At 30.9% G+C, this 26,298-nt stretch overlaps 2 protein-coding genes across 2 annotated transcripts; one reads left to right on the top strand and one right to left on the bottom strand.

Moving 5' to 3' along the window:
• Positions 1-1,005: 1,005 nt before the first annotated feature.
• Positions 1,006-23,508, bottom strand: LOC143055264 (uncharacterized). Its single transcript, XM_076228394.1, has 11 exons — positions 23,403-23,508; positions 17,256-17,404; positions 16,351-16,580; positions 14,409-14,554; positions 6,583-6,752; positions 6,191-6,269; positions 5,913-6,041; positions 5,044-5,210; positions 4,582-4,654; positions 3,685-3,819; positions 1,006-1,016 (listed from the first exon to the last, which is right to left on the bottom strand). The coding sequence occupies exons 1-11, from the start codon at positions 23,494-23,496 to the stop codon at positions 1,006-1,008; spliced, it is 1,383 nt and encodes a 460-aa protein (XP_076084509.1). The 5' UTR covers positions 23,497-23,508.
• A 141-nt stretch (positions 23,509-23,649) lies between these two features.
• On the top strand, positions 23,650-25,664 carry LOC143055375 (uncharacterized). Its single transcript, XM_076228509.1, has 3 exons — positions 23,650-23,719; positions 24,314-24,622; positions 25,518-25,664. Exons 1-3 carry the CDS (start codon positions 23,664-23,666, stop codon positions 25,561-25,563), a joined length of 411 nt encoding a protein of 136 aa, XP_076084624.1. The 5' UTR covers positions 23,650-23,663; the 3' UTR covers positions 25,564-25,664.
• The last annotated feature ends 634 nt before the right edge of the window (positions 25,665-26,298 follow it).

Genomic DNA, 26,298 nt, shown 5'->3' with positions numbered 1-26,298 from the left:
GAACCAATTCAGGAATTTGACAGTTTTTATTTAAATAGTTAATACAGATAACTTGGTGTTTATTTTGAACGCAAAATTATACCTCTCATTATGAAAAAAATATCGTACAAATGGATCTCTAATTTCATGGACAGTTACGTTATTTTCGAATCGACCATTTGACCTTTATAACCGATGAAAGTGTTTAATATTTTACCTCCGTCAACCAGGTTAGTATTCTTTCATAAAGATCAATGCGTAAGAAAACACAATTATACTAGGGTCTACTTAATAAGGGGACGAAGCCCCCTATAACGGTAGAAAAATCAATAAAATTAAATTAAAAAAACAAATAAACAAATTTCCAATGTACATATGAACTGAAAGTTGTTTCTTTTTTTTCTAACTTTTTTATTTTCCAGCATTTGCGAAGATATCTCTTTCTTCCGTTCATGTTTGTCGTGAGACTTTGAGTATACCAAACAACAGAAGTAACATCGAAACGTTACGGTTTTCCTGTTCGTTTTTAACATTGAAATATTTTAGAATGAAAAAGAAAATGTATACGGACTTCGTTTCCTTCACAGGTAACGTCTGCCTCATATTACCGGTAAACGCAGTGGACGGATTGAACCTACACAATTAACAAAATTTATCATAAACTATTCCACAAGGGTTAGTTTACTCACATGAACATACTGTTGATAGACAGGTCGAAATATATCAAAGATATATTCAGATTTTTTTTTAGCTCAAAAAATGAAACAAACAAGGGAAAAAACGAAAAAATATCAAAATTAAAAAAAAAATTGTACATAAAATAATTGAAGGTCTTTCTAAATCAATTTTCTAAATTATTGATGATAAGTTCTGGTTTACTCAAAGTTACTATGTGTGTCCAAGGATAGGTTTCTTCATATTGATTCAATACATAAATGATGTTAAATGTTTTTGCCTGACATAAGGGAGATAATTGTCATCTTCCGGTATATAAATTTCACTTCCGGTCTCACATGATAGCTTTATTTATACTGATTCTAAAAAAAGATGGTTTCTCAGTACTTTTTCCTGTAAAAAAGTAGATTTTAGGTACTTCCAATATAGGGAAAGTTGCTTCCGGTCTCGAATGATAGGTTTGTGTATGCATATTTAAAAAGATAATTAGTTTCTAATTACTTGTACATGAAATAGGTTCCAAAATAGCTCCTTCCAGTTTACTCAAGGTCACTTCCGGTTGATATTTTCGTAACTTCACTCCCCTTCCCTTTTCAAGAATGTGAGCCATCTAACGTTTATTTGTTTGTCTTTTTCTTTGTTAGCCATGCCAATCTATTTTTTTTATCTATGAGTTTTACTGGCTCTCTGGTATATTTCACCCCTTTTTTATCCATATTGCTTTTTCGTCAAATACAATATATACGTCTGTTAAATTTAAATCAACAGAAAATTGTCTTTATTGGTTACATTCTAATTTCTACATTTTCTAACAAAATAAGCATTAAGATGACAAACTTCAAAGATTTAAATGTGGCTACATCATTCTCAGTACACTTGGATTTATAAGAATAGTATGTTTTCATTTCCTAATATTTGGTTGTAAAAAAGATAACAAAACTTTATGGTAGCCTTTTTAAGGGGTATTTTATACTTGCAAATAATTACTAAAGAAATTAACGGAGGTACAAAACAATTGACAAGGATGAAAACATATCACAAAATGATAAAATATAAAAGTAACCTAAAACGTCCTTCACTTTCATATATATTCAAACACTTTAAATTTGTGCGTACACCTTGTAAATGATGTTATGTAAATGAATTTTTTGAACGTAACAAGTTTATATGTGTACATTAATATATATAAATTGTTTTAAATCGTATGTAGTACACGGTGGTGCATTGAAAGTATATATTTGAACTAGTCAGTAAACGATTTTTTTCGATCAAATTAGAAGAGCCTTTTCATGTAATTTAAAAAGAGCTTTATACAATAACCTTTTTAGTATTTTATAAAAATTAAACAGTGTTTATAGACAAATGTTCACAGTCATGATATACAGAGCCACTTTTTATGGATTCCATGAAGCGTCATCTTTTTAACAGGAAGCTACAAAAAATTAAAAAAATTGTCAAGTCAATAGAAAATGCAACAAATTCAAACAAATTCAAATCAATAAATAAAGACCATTTTTTTCTGTTTTGATTTGTTTTTAAAAACATTACAGCATGATATACAACAGCTTAATTTTCATTAACCTTATTGTATATCTTAGATCTTTCCTAATATTGATTACAAAAAGGAAATACAGTCACGTAAATTCAGCTGACAATATAATCTTCCGTTTCCAGTTTTCGATTATAATAAGTATAGCAATGTCAGTTATGTATAATAAACATTATTTTGCACAAAAAGTCGTCAAAAGACTCATTATAAATACCAGGATTACACTTTGTTTTTACGCCAGACGCGCGTTTCGTCTACAAAAGACTCATCAGTGACGCTCTAATGAAGTACGAAGTTGAAGAGCATTGAGGACCAACATTCCAAAACGTTTTGCCTAATACAGCTTGATGAAACCTCTTTATATTTTGCTTTGCTGCTGGTACCACGAGGCTATAAGCTAAGTATTTTGATTAAGCCATATGCAAACAAGAGGCTGTCACAACGACAGCAAACCGGATTTATTTACATTTATTTGTGTCCTGGCAATATCACAAGAACCATTACTGATGAATGGTGAAAGTGAAAATCGTCAATATCAAATTTGACCTCCATTTTGTCATCAGTATCAACATATTAAAATTTGAAAAGCTTATATTGAATGGTTCATGAGTAAATGCAACAACGTAAATTGAAACGCCATTTTACGATCTTTCAAGAACCATAACTCCTGAAAGGTAAAAGTAAAAATCGTCATTATTGAACTTGGCCTCCATTTTGTCATCAGTAACAGCTAATTAAAATTTGGGAAGCTTTGGTTGAATGGTTCATGAGAAAATGCACGGACACGACTGGAAACACCATTTTTCAATCTTTCAAGAACCATAACTCCTGAACGGTAAAAGTAAAAATCGTCATTATTGAACTTGACCTCCATTTTGTCATCAGTAACAGCATATTAAAATTTGGGAAGCTTTGGAAGAACTCTTCATGCGTAAATGCACGGACACGACTGGAAACTCCATTTTTCAATCTTTCAAGAACCATAACTCCTGAACGGTACAAGTAAAAATCGTTATTATTGAACTTGACCTCCATTTTGTCATCAGTAACAACATATTAAAATTTGGGAAGCTTTGGTAGAACAGTTCATGCTTAAATGCACGGACACGACTGGAAACTCCATTTTTTCAATCTTTCAAGAACCATAACTCCTGAACGGTAATAGTCAAAATCGCCATTATTGAACTTGACCTTCATTTAGTTGTCAGTAACAACATATTAAAATTTTAAAAGCTTTGGTAGAACGGTTCATGAGTTAATGCACGAACAACAATTGATTGCCGTCCGCCCGACCGACCGAGCGACCCCCCGACCGACTGCCCGGCCGTCCGCCGTACATCCCCATATCAATAACCGACATTTTTGTCACAAAAATCCGGTTAAAAAATCGGCTTTGTTCAAACCTATTTGTGCAATCTGCCGTTACAAAATAAAAAAAAAGAAGAAGAAAGTTTTGAATGCTATTTTGTATCTCGACTCACCAAGAATATCCTTTGCAGAATCCATGCGATCCCAATGTACCTCAATACCTGATGATTTTCGATGCCACAGGTCATTATTTTTATCTAGACCAATAACACTGCCATTGAGAATAGCTAAAGTCTGAATCTTAGGTCCTGAAATGAGATAATAATTTCCAAAGTGTTCTTTTGAACTTTATCAGTTACAAGTTTTCGAAAAATGCACAAATATGGAAATGTAAAAACTAGATTTACTTTCAATTGATATTCACCAGTTTAAAAAGTTTTTTCAAACATACTCATGACTTTTGAATATAAGTAGACATGGGGTATGTATATAAAAAGACATCTACATAACAAATTACAAAAGAAACTAAAAGATAACGTGAGGGCATTATTGAGTCTACAGCAAAAAAAAAGCATTACTAAAATATGTGAAGCTCTTAAATTGTATCACAGATATTGACTCATCCGTGAAGCTTTAATCAACACAGTTGAAAGGCCAGATCAAACACAAATTTGATTAGAAAGAAAAACGAAAACAAATTGAAAAGCCAAATACCACTTAGGCAATCTATGTATTTGTGTAGAAAACCGTAGTGTTTCGAATGCTTTGACCTTTTCTAAGCAGTACATTTATTCCAATTGAACAGACCAATATTTATATATTTCATTTTAACACAAAAATGCCGAAATGATTGAATTTCTGCTAGAAACACGTTTAAAGTCGTATAAAGGATGTGAAAATATAAGTGTGTGTAACTAATAACGGAAAAGAATATCAAAATAAAGTAAGAAAGATAGAATGCAAAACATAAGAATAATTTCAAAGTATTTTGAATTATAAACGGTTGAAATCTGATCTATTGCTTATCAAATATTTAAAAAATGTTGAAGAAATTATTGAATTTTGTTTACCTTTTTCCATAGTCCAAGTATTATAAACTTTGTTGTATAAATACGCATTTCCGGATTCATCTCTCACCCATACCTACGAAAAAATAAAAGTGTAATTAACCCCAAGTAAATTATTTTGAGAACGAGCGCAAATATAAGAACAAAATATATTTGCTTAAAAATTGCGTATCGTTTTTTTTTTCAGTCTCATTTAAATGTTATGAATACACTTAGTTGTAAACTAAAATAGTCAGTAAATAAAATCAAAATAAGTCCGATCTTCCTATTTTTCGTTAATCAAGGTCAATTTCGTCTACCTCACAAGATCTTGTTAAACACTGTAATACACTTCTAATTTATAAACATATTTTCAATCGTTTTTAATTCAAAGTTAGTACATTGATATATCTTATAAGACATCTTATCCACTTTTTTCATAACATATTTCTATATTATACAGCAATGCAGAGTAAATTAATGAACCTGGTTGTTTATTGCGTTGCAGTATATATCACTGAAATTTTTTCCATCAGGTTGAGAAGTGATAGTTGTCCATGAATTGGTAGTATCTGATCTACATATCCGGCCCTCATCGTTGATAGCCCACGACTCATATTTTCCTATTGCTAAACTAATTAATTTCCTAGAAACTGATATAGAAAATGATGAAATTAAAGACAAACAATAAAAATACATGTGTATATATGCAATTTAGTAACTAGTATCAATAATATTTGAAAATTAGTTTACAACTTTATCCCTGTGTCTATCAAATAAAATCTCAATCAAAATCTGCATTTTATTCATTTTCTCCAAAATCATTTAAATTTAGAATGTTCGGAGAATCCTTATTCTCTAATTTTTGTGCTATTTTCACATTTCCTGTCCGGTGTGAGAAAAATATTTCTCCTCACTAGTGCAAAATCTGTTCTCGGCAAATGATTAGTCGGAATTTGATTTTGACGTCAAAATGAATTTTCCTATTGTGAAGTCATGAAAAAAGACGACCTCGCCTGATGACGTAGCATATAAAGAATACAAGTTTCTAAAAATCTTTGAAAAAGAATGATAAAAGTCATCAGAGAAACAGATTCCGACACTTTAACTCGTGTATTACGATATTTCTCCACTCTCGACAGTTAAATTTTAATTATTTAATAGCTCGGCAAGCCTCGCGCTTTAAATAATAAAATTTAACTGTTCGAGTGGAGAAATATCGTAATACACTTGTTGCAGTGTAAGAATCTATATTTCATACATGCTTTATAACAAAATAAACATAGACATGTAACCAAATTACATGTCTATGTTTATTTTGACATGATATGATATGATTAAATTTAACTCTTTACCTTGAAAAGCTGTGAAAACATTCCATTTTAATAAACCGTCACCAGTGTCCTCAGCTTGCCAAATATCGGATTTTTCATCAATTGCAAGTACTTGTTCACAACCAACAACTATCCGCAAAACTGCTCTTTCTACAAATAAAAATACAAGACAATGGTAGCTCACTTATATTAATATAACGGAATTTAATAAATAAAGATAACCGATGTATTAAGCCTTTACTTCTTTTTCATGTCTGTAACAACATCAAAATATGTTAAATATTACAACATTATTGTACCTGGTATTGAGTTGTCTCTCCATGTCTTTAAAGTACGATCTGAGTTCAAAATCCCACCATTGTCGTCTACCGCTATTACCTAGGAATTAAACAAAGAAACTTTTCACATGAGGAGCATATAAGCAAACAAAACGACAAGTTTACTATGACACAAACATTATATTGCAATGTTATGAATGGCAATACAGTTTACATGTATTTATGCGTCAGGTGTACACATAATTTATGAAAGAAAAACATAATGCTTTTAGCTGTTATGTCTCATATTGCAAGAATTGATACAAAGCTAATTATGATAAAATTTTGAAAACATTCAGAAAGATTGAGTTCACAATATTTGTATCTTGAATACTATTTTTTCATGACTTTATCACTGTTTGTATTCATCATACCTTGTGATCTCCTGGCATTTCATATATTTGGGTGAGCCTAATAGTATGTTCGTTTTCTTGTAATACTATCTTCCATTTTTCACTTTCATCTTCAAAGCTTAGAACTTTTCCGTCACTCATCAGTGCCAAAAGTCTTTGATTAAATCCAGAAATATTTATAAAACGAGTATCTGCAAAACAGACGTTGACTTCAAAATAAAGTGTTTGCCTTGAAAAAAACGGTAAAATACGCGTATGCTTAGTAACTTACTAGTACTACTACAAGTAAAAAACTAGAGTCAATAAATGCAAAAACGATAATGGCGCCACAAATAATGTATACGAAATGAACGTGAATACAAATCCATAAACGGTCGTGCATTGACTGTCATTCACCAAAATAAGAAAGGGTTTGCTTTTATTAAATTGTTTAACACATTAAATGTATCTCAACTACGATTTAAGACAGCAATTGGTTATATACATAATTGACGTTCATGACAAATAATTGAGTCTTAGATGTCTATATTCCACGGTGGGTAAGGTTGTCCTGCGATAAAACGTTCTGTGTTGGTGATTCGGTGCTGGTTATCATTGAAAATATGTAAACAAAGACGAGAATGATGATTTTTGAAGTTTTTTCTCTATAAATACTGGGAGGAAACAGTTTAGACTTTTTAATTTTGTTTCTTGTGGGATCTTAAGCAAACCATTAAACATGTGACCCTCTGAACTGTTTCAGTTAGCGTAGCACACAAATGCTCATTTTCAGAAAATCTAGAACTGAAAAAAAAACCAAAATGCTCCTAGAGTCCGCTTTCTATACCAAAATCTACATGACAAAATTATTTTGTGAAAAACCCAATGCAATTTATCAACATTTTGCATTTTCTCAGTTTATTCATGTCCTGATACTGTGCTGGTTGGTCCTGTCATTGTGCTGGTGGGTTCTGATAGGGTGCTGGTGATTTGGATAAAAAGTTGGTCATATTTGAAACAAATGTTAGAAAATCAATATCATTGGGCAGATAATTGTATTCAATCGGATCTGTGACTCATATATTTACTTTTGTGCATTCATTTAGCGGTTTAATCAGCGTTTACAAATAATCGTAACTTATATTACATAAAGGCAAACATATTCCGTCCAATATCAGACGAAACTATATCTATTTAGAAAAGTTTTATTTAAGATATGGAATGCCCTAAATTTGAAGATTCTCTACATAACATGTAAACTTAAACAATTTTAAAAGGTGCTTAAATTAAAGCGACATTTATAACGACAATAAAAGTTTGACTCCGAAACGGCAATGTAAAACAATTCAAACGAGAATGGCCTTATTTATGTACAAAATGAACTAAACACAAATATGTAACACATAAACAAACGACAACCACTAAAGTAGAGGCTCCTGACTTGGGACAGGCATATACATACATAATGTGGCGGGGTTAAACTTGTTAGCGGGATCTCAACCTTCCCCTTACCTAGGACAGTTGTATAACAGTACAACATGAGAACGAACTATTTATTTCAGATGACATGGACTTCACACCTGGTGACCCTACTGTCTTTCATAATCATATTCATATACATGTAAAAAAAACTAAGGCTGCAACTGGTGTTTTTGCATTTAAAATTATTCGTTGTAAAAAGAATATTTGTGTTGAATGGAAACTGTGTGGTTCAAAATCTCATATTGCTTATAAATGTTGCTGGACAAAGTTTCGTTATCTGATTTTAATTTTATGAGAAGTGCAAGGTAGATAGGCATTGCATGGTCTTTTAAATGTTTTTCCTTGGTAAGTTTTGCTCTAACTACTTGAACTTTTGCGATATAAACTAAAAACTTTAATATATATTAACAGACAGTGGTCCTAACAGTTTTGTAAAGTGTGTAGATTTGGATTGTTTTAATCTTTTATGGCTTTTAAAAGTTGAATGTAGGTGTATAATTTAAGATTTTTTTTGGCATCTTATAAACTTTTCATGGTACTTTTGATAACTATTTATACTCAATTGTAAGTATGAAGCTACCAGGTATATTAATCTTTTGAATTAATGGCACATGTAAGAAAACAACCGATTTGGTAGGTGCAAATACGGTACTTCTGGATTTTTTATATGCACAAGCATAAATTCAAATGAAAAATATATACGCGTACAGATAAAATATTGTACTGAACTTGAATCTCTGACCCTCCCATCCCCCCCCCCCCCGACAACAATTTTTTTTGGGGGTTGGGGGGGGGGTAAAAATGTGCAATTACTTTATCGTAAAGAGACATTCGAGTACGCATTATACTTTCAAGGCGTGTTTTCGTTGATTGTTTTGTCCTAAAACTCATAAATAAAAAAGGATGTTTGTTATATCTGGCTTTAGATTCGATTTTTTTATAAATATATATAAAGGCTACTGGATTAATATGATAATACTAAGAATTCACAGTATCAAAAAAATGAAATATATGGGTGAAGTTAAATACCTTAGTTACGAGTCATTACTATAGAGAAGGTGTGTTTGAGACAGAAAACTTAAAATGTTCGTGATATTACCAATATTTAAATAAAGGAGTATTTCTTTGTCTGGTATTTTTTTCCGTTCACTCATTTTTCACTCATTTTCAATTAAAATTAAGGAATATTTTATTTTTATTCATGAAATATATAAATGTTCTATCGCACATTCGAAAAAACCTGAAAACCATTGAGACCAAAATTTAATGTTGAAAAAATCTTAAAGTTAAAGCAAGAGATGCTTAATATCTAATAGATACATCTTTTTATTTTAAAGTACATTTTTTAAATCTTACGGGACACTCCCTTTCACTCTTGGGAATATTTTGATGGTAAAATTATCATCTGCAGTAATAATATCGTTCTTGAACATCTGCGTCAAATTATTTTTAGTTTCAATTTAAGAATTTCAAAACTATTCCAATTCCAAGCTTAAAAACTTTCATTGTGACCCCCTCTTCATTATCCCCCCCCCCAGAAAAAAATCCCGCATTAATTTAACTATTAATTGTCTTTCTTTCAGTCAGCACTAAATTGCACACAAAGATATCTGATTTTAAGACACATGATTCCTACGTAGGCTGATTTTCATTTGGTTGAATAAAAAGAAAAGTATCTGCAGTATTGTACAAATGTGCCAGAGAAACAATAATCAGGATGCTTATGACACTGAATGTCTTATCTAGACTAATCTAAGAAGTGTTCAGGGCTCACTTGATTGTTCTTGCCTGATTCTCACACAAAAATATTTAATCTCGACGCATTTAAGCGCCTAGCCAAAGTCAAGAGTTTCTTGCCTTTGTTTTGTACTTTTTTAAAATTTTATTTTAATTCCTTTATATGTTATGAAGTTGTTCATTTTCAGCGAACTAGATTACATTTTGTTTAACACATACTTCCTTTGATTTCTAATTGAAATTTGTCCATTGACAAACATACTTATTTATAGGAATTGTATATTTTACACCGTATTTTGGTGATCATGCAAATGCATCGTTTCCCGAAAATCGTGAACATATTTTCTTTTTATAAAAGGGGACAAGAGGGAATAAATTGACAGGTCAATAAATAAGATTTTATAGATCACATGTATCGAATCTTCTTACAATGATATGCATCATTGTCTTTTCCCTTTCAACATAAAAAAACATTAAGTGTTATTGCCATGATCATGATGATCTATGAAAAACTACAGAAACGACATAACGAATATCATGCTTCGAAAAAATACAAAAATAAGAAGTCAAAGAATGACGGCTGTGCAAACACATACATTGTAAAGCATGCTCACGTGATAGATCATACAAAAATTGAGAGCGTTCTGATTCGTAGTATGTTTAAGAATATGTGCAGGTATTTCGAACCAGTGATAGATAAGTGATGAATGTGAAATAATTACCATCAGTGTGTCATTTTCAAATAAAGTCAATTACCAAATTTGATGATGCTCTAACTTGTAGCGCCTAAAAAAATGCGACAGTGATGGTCGGACGGAAAAAAGGACACACGCGGAAAGGTTATATCAGGGATTCCTCCATAAGAGCGGGGATGAATTCTAATTTCATACCGATCACAATATACAAGATAGTTTAATGTTAAAACATTATGCGCAAGAGTCAATAAATGCTTTGAAAAGGAATTAAAGTTTTAATTTGTATTTGTATAGTCACTACCATATGCAGAAAATAAGAAAACACGATTTACCTAGAATGAAGATTGATTGAGATGAAGTTTATATTGAATTATAACAGTGTAATGCGCCGTGTACACATGTTCAATGAGTGAATCTAGCGTGGCTGTTAAAACAAACAACAGCTATCAAAAGTCAAGTTTGATAAAGTAAGTTAGAAGTTTAGATTCTAAACAATTTTAGGATTATTAAGGGAAAAAACGGATGAAAAAGAAAAAGACTAGGCGCAAGCTTATAGCGCTTTATATATGTAGTGCGTCCGAAGCATGTGTCTGGATATATCTTAACCAGGAACACTAACGATGTTGAGGCGAAATAATGTTAAAAATCTTCATTTCACATTTCCGAAAGTTCATATTCATATTTTGTGAATACTGAAATAAGAAAACATACCGACTTCCATAGAAAACTCGAAAAAGAAAGTCCCCTAACAAATGACAAAATCAACAACTCAATCGAAATGAAACAGTTTAAGGTGTGTAGTCCAGGTTTTTTTTATAAGATAAAACACGTTTTGATCTAAGTACAATATCCTTAATACTTCTTTGTGTTTTATGTTTATGCTTTTTTAAACACAATATATTTGATAAAACTTTACAAGGTCGTTCGCCCTAAAATCACTACACCGTTTCAATGACAAACCATGTGTTTTTTTCTATAATTTTTTATTCAAAAATGAAATCAATACTTTCAAAATTACATTTATATAAATGTCCTTCATGTCACTCAATAATGATTGCGCTAAATCATAAAAAAAATCAGAATAAGGCATGAAGATCAAATCAAGTAATCTGTTTTTTTTCAAGTTTTTGCTTCTCTTCACGTTTCTTCTAATCATTACCACCTTCTTTGTAGAGGATATGATGCTGATTTTGGACTTCTTATCGTGTGTTCTGAAATTTATAAGGGTTCCGTTACCAACTGACGTCGTCAAACAAGCGACTTATGTGTTTTATGAAAAGTTTATCCATTAAAATATTTTCAAATAAGTAAAATTTTGTATCATTATTTAGAAAAACTTTGAAATGAATTTAAACCATATACATAAGATACTAAAGGGCTTTAGAAATATCATCACACATCATGATGATAAGTCAAACAGCAACATACAAAACAAAATTGATGAATTATTCTGACTTCCTCAAGTTTCAAATTTTGTCATTTGCTATATCTACTTGAATGGATGGTGGTGATCTGAATTGACGATAAGTCCAACAGCAACATATAAAACTAGATTAATGAAATATCCTGACTTTCTCAAGTTGCAAAAATTAGTCATTTGGGATGGAAATCTTTTTAAGTCAACCTTCCCAAATGCTAGAATATTATGTCATGATAGCATTTTAAGTACCATATTTAAAATATTCATAAACAGTTAATAATCTATGTTAAAAAAGATTAAACACCGTTAAAAATCATAATTTGACACGCTGTCTGATAATAAAAGGTTGTCATATACCAAAATAAAATGATTGTGCCTTTTTATTGAACATATTTAATTGCGCAGAATGAATGCACTTTTAATGGTTAATATAAGGGTTGCGTCTTTCTAGAGGTCGATTTTACATGAGGAGGTGTTTATCCCACAGCCGACAAATTGTGAAGGTCAAATTTTGTCTGAAGATCAACTGACGATATAACGTCTGCTAACATCATAAATAAATGCCGTGAAATATATGACCGTGCACTCACTTCCTTGTTTGAATTTAGTTTGAAATTATGTATTTCCTACTTATAATGATAATAGTGAAACTAGGTAAGTATTCAAAGGAGCCTAAACAATGTGGATGATTAAATCTTGCTAACAAACAAATGTTTAAATCATACATTATATGCACCATATCAGTATGTGCTACTAGAAAATACATATAGATAGCAGACAGAATGGAAACAGATACATTTTCAAATAGTTTTTGCAATACTACCGATCTTAATTCTCTATCTCGAATAGTGTGTGATACTTATAGATTATTACATGGTATTTTTCATATTGCCCTGGTATCAGCCCTAGACTCCCATATCAAGCCAGAGGGCTTTAGCCCGAGGGCTTGATATGGGTCGTGGGCTGATACCAGGGACCATATGAAAAATGACATGTAATAATCTATTTATCACATATTTTTAAGCAAGAGAAAACAAATAGCTTACACCAAATTATGTTTGATATTTCATCAAAAATCAAAAAGATATTTAACGAAAATAAAATAAAAAATGTATCACTGTGAGTTTAAAAAAGTTCGTATCACAGTAGGTAAACAACGTTTTGTGAAAAGTTTCAGAAATGATTAACAATAAATATATTAATTCTAAGAATTGCAAATATTAAACGACTTTAAATACATTACAAATGTTAAAAATGCTTAAGAAGAATCCTATAACGCTACTCATTCCAGTGTGGCGTCATATATTTTATAAATTCTTTATGACGTCAAAATTTTACGGGAACTTTTGTGATTTTCACTGTTGATTTCTACTTTTTTCTTCTACAGCAGATTCGTAACTTTCTAAATTTCTTTTCATTGTGTTCAACTTGTTTACAAATAGTCTTTGATTGACAGTTTACCGGAAGTTAAACTCGGGGGCTTGATATTGATTTCGAGGGCTGATATCGATATCGGCCCCGAGGGCTGATAACCAACCTTGACTTCCGGCTATTATTGGCCATGCAAAAACGTACATATCAGTACAAAATATGTGATAAACTAATTTATCATATACTTAGCATTGATATGATAGCTTTAGCATATGTGTAATGAGCGGAAGTACAGAAGCCATAATTTCCCACCCGGGCTGATAACCCGTATCAGGTGTTTCAGTCCAAGATTTAGATTACATCTAAAAATGATTAAATTTGTATTTACACGACAATATATAGTTTTACTTTCAACAGAGTATTGGTTTTGCTTAACTATGTCCTACCCTTATATTTTAGTTATAAATTCCCTAATTTTATTTGGACTTCCTCTAGCTTTTATACCTTCCTGTTCATACACTAGACGGAATATATTGGGCTGTGGTACTAATGTATAATTTAGGCAAAGATCGAAGGCCATTTTAAAAATGCATATGGAAGGACATAGATTACTCATTTCATAAAAAAAAACCAGGTTTAAACTGTTGTTCATTCCATTTTTGTAAATTAAAGCTAAACCGTCAACAGTGTTCCAATGATAAATCTTTCAATATAGACAACTACGAATCTAAAATCATCAGCCATAGAAAAAACTGCGAATCTTACTTTGACACTCTAATCAACTGTAGCATAGATTATAAAACGGTATTATCTTACATCAAAACTGACTCAACTAACTTGATAATTTTCAGAATACACCTATTCTAACTTAAATTATATTGAGACTGAGGAATTCTGTATATGTTGGAAAATTTAGGAACAGTTAATATTGTTCAAAATGATAATCTGCAAGTTAACTAAATACAAATCCCCTTTTAAATCTGTGATGATCTTTATGACTGTCCCTCTGGTATCTTTCGGCCCTCTTTTATGATAAGTATCACAGGCAATATTTGTTATTCGCAATTAAACAGGTTAATTACAATTTAAATTAAGCAATGTTCTGCTCCTTTAAATTTGACATCACCTTTGAGTGATTTGCCTTTAAAGTTATTACTACTCGCCTTTTCCAGGTGATCGAATCTCATATGGCTTGGCTTTTCTGTTAGGATCTCTTTGAAATTCTCGATCTACAGCCGCACTTTTATGACTTGCAGTGATTATCGTTTGTACATCTTCATGTGTGAAAGCATCGTGATTCACAGATTTCCTACAAAAATTGAAATTATTATGTTTCAATAAACAACATAAAATGTCTATTAATTCGTATGTAAGATGAGAATTTCTTAACATTAAACATGGAAGGACATTTAAGCCCTCACCAAACATTAAAGTGTGCTTCAAAACCTAATTTACCGGGCATTTTTGTTATTAACTTTATTATTAAGTAGAACACTCGCGACATAGCGGGTCTGTGACTGAATAAATTTACTTCTGCTTTTTGCCTGGATTTTTAGTATTCCTATCATCTGATAAAGTCATCAGGTGCACAATTTTCCAAAATTTCTGTTTCAACCCGTCCTGGTTTTCTTACAACAACCTTTAACTAAAGTTGACATATTCTTTTGGGAACGGAACTTATGTGAAAAATAAAAGGGCCTGGAATATTGTTACTTTTTATCAACACTATTGTCTTATACAAGTAAAATATAAAGTTTGATTCTGACGGCTAGCAATTTGGACGTTGTTCTTTAAGAAGAATAGATTTGTTGTTATCATTTCGATAATTGAAATCAAATGTGTCTTTTAAAGTTAGTTCTATCATTCCCTCAGTAATGAAACCTAGAAGGATTTTTTATTGATTAAAATTTAAATATCAAACCTATGGTTTTAATGTAGACTTAAGACAAGTTCATAGTTTTTATATGTTAATGTGTTGGTCTTTTTCTTCTTGTCATAATTTGAACTCCATATGAACTTAGATTATCCTTGATTATCTGACAGACATAACATTACCAGTCCTTGAAAAATCAACCTAACTAGATAAGATTATTTGACGCGACTGCTCAATCGTGTGTTGCTAAGTTACAATATAAAAACATTCACAAACTGTCTGAAAAGCCGATAAGACGACAAAAAACGAGAACATATATTCTAGCATTAACATTATTGGTGTGTAAACTAGGAAGATTGACAAACAGAATAAAGTAATTTTAAGTTTTTAAGTCAAAGACCAATTTTATACATCAATAATATTTTGAAAAAAAAATGAGTTTATGCCTTAAAAGTATAAAAACTATCAAGCATCAAATGAAAAGCTGATATATCAAAGCAGTTAGTCGCCATATTCACTTTCTGAAATTAATGAATGATCGATCAATGCGATATAATACATAATGAAAAAAAATATCAAAAAACAATTACCTCAAAAACTTTATTTTAATAAGATATTATTCGAATTTGAATCGTAAATTAACCCTAAGCATTATAGTTTCATGCGTACGTCATCATGTCACATGCCGTAAGTCACACCATGATGTTAGAGCGCCACAATCTTAAATGAAATTATCCGCATTTTTTCATATTTTCGATACTTATTTTTTCCTGGCATTAATGCATTATTTCCTCTATTACGAATTAGAACCCCCGGATCCAATGCAAAAATTTAACTTAGTAATAAATCGCAGTAATGGTAACAAAATTAGTTCCGACAACATGGTCTTTCGATGTTTATATATTTATATATATATATGATTAGCGAATAAACTTTATTTTTCTAAATAAACCTGTTAAACATTATACTAACTTAATTCTATTCACATTACTATAAGACGTGTCACGGTACTTATCTATCCCAAATTCATGTATTTGGTTTTGATGTTATATTTGTTATTCTCATAGGATTTTGTCTAATGCTTAGTCCGTTTCTGTGTGTGTTACATTTTAACGTTATGTCGTTGTTCTCCTCTTATATTTAATGCGTTTCCCTCAGTTTTAGTTTTTGTCCATGGATTTATGAGTTTTGAACAGCGTATACTACTGTTGCTTTTATTTAATTGTACTTACGATTTGAGGAAATCCTTTGAATGAGACGTTTGTCCATGTGTAATGATGTCCAACATCATGTGTGCATATCTATCTATGTCATCTCTATCTGCGCCTTCTTGGCGACGCACCTCCATCCATTTCTTTGTCTTCTTTTCTAGCTCATCTTTTACACTTTGTTTCACTCTTGGGTCACATGTTTTGATAATTGATTGAAATGTAATAAGCTGTCCCTGTACAACTTCATCTACCTAAAATAAAATGTCTGTTTTTTACCCGAAGATCAAAGAAACAGTGCCTTCTTTTACCACCACCTCTAGTCCTTCGTTTATTATATTCCAACCGTGCAATACCTTAATGAGAAGTCAAGATTGTTTAAAAGAGCATGTTGTATTAAATAAAGGCAACAGTAGTATACTGCTGTTCAAACGCATAAATTATATAGTTGTTTCACATATACACCTTGAAAAAAGTATTGCAACACTTCCATTGAAAACAATGTAAAATGACATGATTGTAGAATGTGTATCATTTGGGTTGCAATACATTTTTCCAGGTGTATATAATAAATGTAGATTAAACATAAGCAGCTGCAGAGCAACACTTTTTGCCTCTGTTTTCGAAGTAAGCATTCATGCAGCAGGGGAGGCATACATATGTCCATGCAAATGCATGTGTATTTTTGTTCTTACTGTTTCAATTTTAAATCAAGGTTTCCGTTCAGTTATTGTAGAAGAAGGTATGTTTTTTTTTGCATGCTCATAGTGTTGTTTAGGTTATTTGTATAATTTTTAAAATTCCTGTATTGAACCTTTGAATTGTTCTTTAGAAACTATTTGATAATTCAGCAGAATTAATGGTCTGATTATTATTACGCATTTCCCTAGATTTTAATACTTTAACAAATATATTAAAAATGAATATACTGTTTCGTCATCTTTTTCACTGTGATCATAGTAGTCAGTTTTCGATTTTGGCAAAGGTTTCTTCCCACGTGATCTTTGAGTCCGTTCTTCTAGTTCTTCTAAAATGTTGATAACGTTGCCATGAATTTTATAAATCCTCTCCTTTGAAGCTGTGAATAAGTAATTATGTTCAATTAAAAATAAAAAAAGGGATACATTGTTCCACTGAAGTTTTGTTGTAAGTATAGAAAAAAGCGTCAAGAGCACAAAAACAAATGGTCTTAAAATTACGAATTTCATGGCAAATGCCATGACTTTTTTGATGTCATAATTAACATTAGAAATATGTTATAATTTTTATGGATAAAAATGTGTTCATCCTTAAAAGATCTAAGACGCATTGCAAAGGTATAAAATAGTTTTAACCTGTACAGGTTTATTGACATATTCACACTATGTTCATTTTCTGAGCGTTCAATGGTTATATTGTATTGACATTTAACAAACCATTCCCTGTATGAGTACTATATCATTTTGGAATTTTCAAGGTTAAAAAAAAGCAATAGTTTCAATTTCTCCAGATTAAGCTTCATTCACAAGGTCATTATCAAGGTTGATAAACCTTGATATGAAAAGTAAATTATAAAAATGTGAACTATGATGAAAATTTATTACGGTAAGTACCTATTTAAATGGCAAAATCAAAAGCTTAATTACATCAGACGAATGGATAACAGCAATTATATTCCTGACTTGGTACATGCATTGTCTTATGTAGAAATGATTGATTGAACATATTTGTATAGTTAGTTAAGCGTGTTACTTGTATGAATGTCGCATAATTATATTGATAGTGATCTGCAAACAAAACAAACAGACATACTAAGTAATAGATCAAAATGTCAAAAATAGGGGTACAGCAGTCAACATTGTTTTTTAATCTTAATCACTACAAAATATATGTAACAAAAAAAGGAGTACAAAAAGGCATATATACAAAACACATTACACAAATTGAAAGACAAGCATACAAAAATATCAAAGAGCAGTAACATAATGACGGGATGTATAAGTACAGAGTAACATCAAATGGATATCACTAAAAAAATAGAAGAAACTAATATTCATAATTAAAAATAAAAGAATACACTTTATTGAGATAATGCACAACATCAGTAACCATAATCTATACTTAAGACTATCGTGTTTTATATGTGACGTTGATACGGAATATCTATCAACAAGGTATTGGTACCTTACGACGAACGATAAGATGTTCTTTGGCATACCCCTGGTAGCAACTTCCTGCTCAGATACTGGTGACGTTTTACAAAGTCTTATTATAAATTGCAATATCTTGAATACCGTGTAAATGGAATATGGTATTGAAATAGACTTGACATGAGACTACCATGTATTGTCACTATTATATTCATGTTGGTTATACTCTAAGCTATTACACGGCCGACACTCGGCTAACCGAGAAATTGGTCGGTTACTCTATATTGAGTATGCGGCTATATCGGCGGTTGGTCTGTTAATCGGGTTGGCTAAAGTCTGTTAATCAGGTGTTATCGAGAAAATCATTTAAAGTTCAGCATGTTACATTGTATAACTTTCCAAATATATTTTCATCATAAAAAGTATTCATGTCTAACAAACCAATTTAATGTACTGAATTCAGTGGTGTAATTATCATTTTTCTAGCTTCGATGTGCGATCTATAAAATGAAAAGGCGGGTTACTCATCAAAAAAATTTATACACATTTTACACACATAAAATGTTCACAAAATGACACATTGGTTAAATTTACTTGCATTCAATATTTTGAACATCGAAAAAAGAAGGCATTATGTTTGTTAACCATATTGATATCATTGTGTGAAAAATCTACACGAAAATCTGTATTTTGGTGGCATAAATCAATCTTTATATAAAACTTGGTCTGTTAATGGGTCGGATGTATAAAACCCGGTCTGTTAATTGGTCTGTTAAGAGTTATAAATGGCAATAAAAGTATAATTTTATTGCTATATTGGGTGTTATCGGATCAAATGAGTAGGCTCAAGACGAGCGGCTGAAATATACGAAAACAACACATGAGCAATGAAATATAACATATACGGAAACAACACATGAAATTGAAAATTGTTAAAATGGTTTCAAAAAGTGTAATATTAAAGTAATATTAATTTTATCCAAGAATGATTCATGTTGATTCTGTTTAATTGTCGTGAATGACACAAATTTGTCATCTACATTCGTAAACAATATATAAATCAGAGATAAACGTCGTAATGTAACTAAACATCAGTAAGTAAAATATATTGGGATGACAAAATATGAAAAATAAAGAAAGGATAATGAGTAAGATAAATAAAATGTAGAACAAAATGACATAACAATTTAAAGAATACAGAAATAAACAATACCCCCAATCCGGACCCTCATGGTATACACGTGAATCTGGATGGAAACGCAGAATATAGAATAATATATAAGGACAGTAGAGGGTGATACATTGCTAAAAACGAGAGAAAAATAATACTTCGTTTAAGAATACATACATGAAACACCGATGGCTGTTGAAAAAGTAACGGATTGCGATGTACTTATTTTGGTGACAAATTCTAGAAGTTTACATGCGGACAACTATGGTGGCAGGTTAATGCCATTTTGCGTTTTAGCTCTTTAGCGTTTTCGCCTTACATATTCTATATGGCGAAAAGGCGGAATTGCAAAGTCGAAAACGCAAAAACGCGAAACCGATTTCTCGTTTTCGACTTCGTGTTTTCGACTTCGCGATTTCGCCTTTTCGTGATTTCGCGTTTTCGCCCTGCAGAATATGAAAGGCGAAATCGCGAAAACGCGAAATGGACTTCACGGGCCACCAAAGACAACTGTAGTTCTCCTCTGCACTTATGTAGAAAGGAACTAAACGGAATAAAATGAATTGAAACTTAAAATAACCAAATGTAGCTGCATTCGCTCCTTTCCGTTTACTTCTTTTGAGTGATTTGTAAACAACATATGATTAAGTAATAGAAAAAAAGAACCAATTGGATGATGCTGACAAATTAGGGTTTAACGTCCAGTGACAAATATCATAAAATAAAATTGAGAAAGGAAATGGGGAATGTGTCAAAGCGACAACAACCCGACCATAGAGCAGACAACAGTCGAAGGCCATCAATGGGTCTTCAATGTAGCGAGAATCCCCGTACCCGTAGGTGTCCTTCAGCAGGCCCCTAAAACTATGTATACTGATTACAGTGATAATGGACGTCATACTAAACGCCGAATTATATACAAGAAACTAAAATTAAAAATCATACCATGTTCATATGTAAACGAGAACACGTTATATGTATCCTGTGTTATATTAGAAAGACACTTTCAGTCGGAATTGAGAACGTGCTACTTCGAACAGACCAAAAATTAAGGCTGATTGAAAACGTCAATAAAAAATTCATGCATATTTCAGAGGCCAATCCATATCACGCCATATTGAAGTGACACACCCTTCAATAAAATGCAAAGAAAGTCAAATAAAAATGCTCTTTCTAGGATACTGTGGCACCGTATTGTCCAATTTATTTACTCAGGAACATCTCATTCTTCAATTTTTCAAGTGGAAAATATAAAGGTAGCAAAATTATTGTCGTGGCTGAATAAATCTTAACTGACACAATTTCAATTGTCCAACCCATTAACAGACTTTTTTCCCATAATTTTTACTAAAACGTGATATCATTCACGTTATTTTACAATTATGAAATATTTACTATTGTCAATTTACTTTTTAAAACCACAGTTCTATTTTTTGTCCTTTAAATGATATGCGTATAAGCATAAATATTACATAATTGCGCGACGCCTTTTAGTTTTCCTGAAAACTGCGCAGACTAAGAAATGTTTTTACAAGTGCAAAATGTTCTATGATAGATATCATTTTGTCAGACACTTTTTTTTTTATTTGGTTCTTATAACATGCCAAAAATCTGTAAATTTAATCGAGTTTAACATTAAATTAAGCGTTTTACTCTTAACAGACGTATAACCAACCCGATTAACAGACCAATCGCCCATATAGCCGCATACTCAATATAGATTAACTGACCAATCTCTCAGTTAGCCGAATGTTGGCCGTGTATTATTTTTTTTTATGTGGCGGAAGAGGGGGCATTTTTACTTGAAATAAATTATCAACTGAATATAGACAGGAGATTACAGTTGACCCATTTTTATGTACAAAATTGCAAACCGTATTGGTATGCCTATACTTGTTCATGGAAGCAATATACAAAAGTTTAGTTGTTTGTGCTTTTTAATAGGACATTAGTGAATTTTAAATACTAGTAGACATATGCGCTTTTATTCTTAGCATATGTGCATTTTTTCTATAAGACATATGCGCATTCTCAGCATAAGATTAAAGTTGTCATTATTAAAACGTTTAACAATATTACTAGTATATATATATATATATATATACATGACAAAAACTCATACATATAAGCAATAACAGTAGACGATTTTATGTTTTGGCTTCATGCTTGTTTCAGATCAAAACAGCAATGCATTACGGACAGCGAATGGAAATAAATTCCTTATGATAAAATTTGCTCTTTCTTAAATACAAAATAACAAAATCAGTTGTTAAAAACATAATGATGTTCGCTAAACGAATCAAGCATAGATAATCTATGACGGTACAATTACAAAGACTGTCAATGTAAAAGAAACGAAACAAGAGTAATATACTTGTAGTTTCCATTTTTGAATCTATGAGATGCTGCAAGCTGTTTGCAGAGTTAACGGCATAACCGAATGCTCCATATAGATTTTTTCACGTTTCCTATCGTTAATCGGAAGGAAACAATGTCCTATATCGTTTACCTGATTATTACTTTTTCTGATTTACTGGTTTGTTCGGGAGAATTTCAAAGAATATGCGAACATCTTGTTTTTACTTTTAACAACAGAAATCGAAAATTTTCAATAAAAGCAAAAAAAAAAATAAAAAAAAAATGTAATTCCCACATTTGAAAAGCGAAAGGCGAGAAAGCACATAAAGCACCTTGTCAGGAAACATGGAAATGTATTTTTAAATGATTCGGAAGAAGTAGATCATTTCCATAAATACACGGCTGTTTATAGATATCGTTAACTAGATCATGTAAATGAAGTTATAACAAATACTAAAAGCTTGCTTAAGGTATGAAAATAAACAACTGAAGCAAACAAATCACAACGCAGGTAACAACCAAAGGCAACACAATAAACAAAGGTATGATATTAGTGATACACAATCATGTTACATATTTGTCAATAAAACATTTGTAACGAATAAACGAGAACAACATTTTAAAGAAATAATAACTGATTCGGAAGAAGTAGATCATTTCCATAAATACACGGCTGTTTATAGATATCGTTAACTAGATCATGTAAATGAAGTTATAACAAATACTAAAAGCTTGCTTAAGGTATGAAAATAAACAACTGAAGCAAACAAATCACAACGCAGGTAACAACCAAAGGCAACACAATAAACAAAGGTATGATATTAGTGATACACAATCATGTTACATATTTGTCAATAAAACATTTGTAACGAATAAACGAGAACAACATTTTAAAGAAATAATAACTGAGCAGGATCGGTCTTGATGTATCAATTACAAAAAAGAACGCTGGTATATATTGTCTTGATATAGAATTTATATGTTTTGTAAACACTGAAACAATACACTCTTGTTGAGAAAATATTTACATGAAACGTTAAATAACAAACATACCTTACTACGAGGAAAATTCAAAACAGAAAGTCCTAAGTAATATGGCAACATCAATAACTGAATCAAATCAAATGAATGGATAACAACTGTCGTAATCCTAAGTTGTATTAACAAAGTTGATGTTATAATTTTCTTTCGTACAAAAGTTTGTTTATTTTGATTTTATATTTTTTTTATATAAGAAATCTTACCTCCTTTTATATTTTTTTCACAATATCGAATATGAAAGTAATTGAATAACTTTAAAAGGAAATTTGTTCATTCAAACTTTACTATTAGTTATAAATTACATGCATGCCAATATATTCCGAAAGGTCTTATCATATGGAAATTACCTCAATTTTGAGTAATATAAAACAATTTACCTTCCATAGAACGCTGTTTTTGACTCTGCGTTTGAACTGGGCCTGTCCAATCCATCATTGAATCTTGGTTCCTGCTATTGTTGTAGCGAGACATTATTAAAAAACTGAACTCATGTAATTAACGCGGTCTTTATTATATAGGTTTTATAAAACACGCCTCTTTAAATTCATTGGAAGAAAAGTAAACAACTAAATGCTATCTTGTATGCATTTAATACTAAATAAATCACAAGAAATTCATTTAACTTGTCTACTGCCAATATGACTACATGGGTTAAAATTGAAAATTTTCAATGTCCAGGCAAAGACTGTTGCAAGTAAGATTACACCTTTTTTTTAATGTATTTCAATTCGGCCATACATAATCAATATTTACAAGTATATTACATACAAATAATAATGATTATCTGTTCTGTAATGTTTTTCTTTAAAATATTTTTCATTCTATATTTTTTCTTATACATGTGTGTTGCATAATTGTATCGATGGTTAAAGAAATATGTTCTGGTCTTAATGAAGTAAAATAAAAAAGCATAACTTAAATTCGGTCATATGCTTCCGAAAAATATTTTTATAATTTTGTTTAAGAATTCGAAATCTTACCACATCAATTTATTTTTATTTTTACTAATGAGTTGTCATCTTTAAAATGGACATGTTTGGGTGGGGTTTTTTCGCATAAAAGACAGACAAAATTAAAGTTACAATTGCTATCAGGGCGTAATCCCTGAATTGGAACTTTCACATGTATGTTTTTTGTACCATATCGATGTCGCTATTTCTACGAGTCTATAAATGTCATATCTGGAAAATCAACAAAGTTGTATATCGTTTTGGTTCTGTTTTGATTAAGACAGCAATATTTGTCTACAGCACTATTTGAAGAAAAACAATTTCTATTATTTTTTCAGTGATAAGAAAATCAAACAATGGTCATGTTCAGCTGATAACACTCCAGTATACATGTCACAAACAGGATACATTCGATGTAGTAGTGTTGTGAAATATATGACATTTAACGATGCAAATAAATACGCTCATTACGACCAAATTTGCAACTGGCGTTGGGACTGTGGAGAACATCATTCTTTTATGCGGTTTATGGAGGCAGACAAGGAAAGCTTTCTCCTTTCAATGTCTATGGCATTACAAATGGTAAAAGCAAAAGGAAAAGCTAAGTGGATAGCAGCTTTAGTTTTGGAACTTGGAAATCAATTTGGGTACGTAGTCACTGCTTCGACATTTGCATGAGTTAAAAAAAATATATTGCGTTTGAGAATTTTCATTATTTTTTTACATACCTAGGTATAAAGATATGTTAAATATTACCATACAATATACTAAACAATATATATAATATCATTCGAAGCTAGTACAAACGCTCTTGATAAAGGACATAACAACCTTTTCGACTATTTAAAAACAGAGAAATCAATAATTTTACAATCATAAATAAATTTACAAAATTTACTACACAACAATTTATCTCTTATACATCAAATAAAATTGTAGATGATGTTCATATAGATTTTTACATTTAAAAAAACGGTGGATTAGTTAGATTCCCGAACTTTAAATGTACAGATTGGATAAATCCGATAACTCCAGAGTAACTATGTTAAAATCTATTCGAATCCTTACAAAATCAATGTTCATTATTTGATAAATCAAAATCCACTATGAGTGATTTTCACAAAGTTGTCAATTTCGTTAACACCTGTTACAATTTTTTTTATTCATCCAGTGAGCTGATAATAGCTATGATCCTTAAATTCATACAATAATCTTCTAAACGTATTGTCGAGAATTAGGAAAAAAAGATTATCATAATTTATTACATTTAACGATGGTCAAATATAAGACAAATAGAGGATTATATTTTTAAATATCCGCTTCATTTGGCCTCTCTTGAATGTAAATATTACAACAGAGTTTAAATCTTCTACGAAACGTCAAGAGTTTTATAACGATATTATTATGCAAATCATAATCCCAATGATTATTTAGTTACTGCAAATTATATTTCCTGCAAGCAGTGTATCTCGATTATTGAATAAAAGCTATGGTAGAAATTAACTGAGTAAATATTTTATTTTTTGCACATTTTTAAAATAGGGAGGAGGACGATTCGGATGAAGATCAAGACTCAGATTTGAGGTAACCAATATTAAATGGATACCTGTGACTCTATAAGTTTTTACTGAAAATATCAACGGACTTTCAATCTGAAAACATATAATATGTCAACAATGTTATGCGTTTTATCTATTACGCAATAGCATCTATATTTCTATCAAATAGTAGATATTCAGTAACTTAATAATCTTTTCATGTCTCGTTTTCTATATGCCTTTCTTTTGACTTTTCTAGCTGTTAAGAATTTTGAGAACACTAGATTGTTTTTATGTACTCAGTCAATATTTGCTCTTATTTTGTGAGTTATGTACAAACGTTACGTAATTTTATAATAAACTTGCAAAATCAACGTTATGCCGAGTATTATCCATTTAACAATGAAGTATTTGTAAAGGTGTTTACATGAATTATAGTTGGAAATGTCTTTTCAGTTGATACAGTTGGGCGTTCGGATTTTTCAGGTTTAAGTGACATATACATTTTTTTTTAAAGTTTGGTATTTGTGTTGATTTTTTTTCTTTCTAATATCGGTTTGAGATCTTCCAAAATAGCTGTGATGCCAGGATTTCAGTGCAACCCGTGATTTGATAACACAAGTCGTTTACGCTAAATCTCAGGTAAAGCCAAATTACGAAAGATAAATAGAAAAATGAGAACGATTTAAAAACGCACAAAAATTCATCAAGCATTTACACCATTTAGATGAAAATACGCCCTAAAACATTTTTGTTCCGTAAAATCTTGTAGGAATGGCTGTTGA

Source organism: Mytilus galloprovincialis, chromosome 12 (genome assembly GCF_965363235.1).
Source record: "Mytilus galloprovincialis chromosome 12, xbMytGall1.hap1.1, whole genome shotgun sequence".
NCBI classification, from domain to species: Eukaryota; Metazoa; Mollusca; class Bivalvia; order Mytilida; family Mytilidae; genus Mytilus; species Mytilus galloprovincialis.
The sequence above is the reverse complement of the archived record's forward strand: the minus strand, read 5'-3'. Positions and strand labels throughout refer to the sequence as shown.

What these genes read in the sequence shown, in the direction of transcription:
- LOC143055264 (XM_076228394.1), bottom strand. Translation starts at nt 23,496, where the DNA reads ATGTCTCGCTACAACAATAGCAGGAACCAAGATTCAATGATGGATTGG. An exon ending in GAGAGACAACTCAATACCAG is followed by an intron (nt 6,042 to 6,190) that starts GTACAATAATGT and finishes TTTTATTTGTAG; the next exon opens with AAAGAGCAGTTTTGCGGATA. An exon ending in TACTTGGACTATGGAAAAAG is followed by an intron (nt 3,820 to 4,581) that starts GTAAACAAAATT and finishes ATCTCATTTCAG; the next exon opens with GACCTAAGATTCAGACTTTA.
- LOC143055375 (XM_076228509.1), top strand. Translation starts at nt 23,664, where the DNA reads ATGACTACATGGGTTAAAATTGAAAATTTTCAATGTCCAGGCAAAGAC. An exon ending in CCAGGCAAAGACTGTTGCAA is followed by an intron (nt 23,720 to 24,313) that starts GTAAGATTACAC and finishes TTATTTTTTCAG; the next exon opens with TGATAAGAAAATCAAACAAT. An exon ending in GAACTTGGAAATCAATTTGG is followed by an intron (nt 24,623 to 25,517) that starts GTACGTAGTCAC and finishes TTTTTAAAATAG; the next exon opens with GGAGGAGGACGATTCGGATG.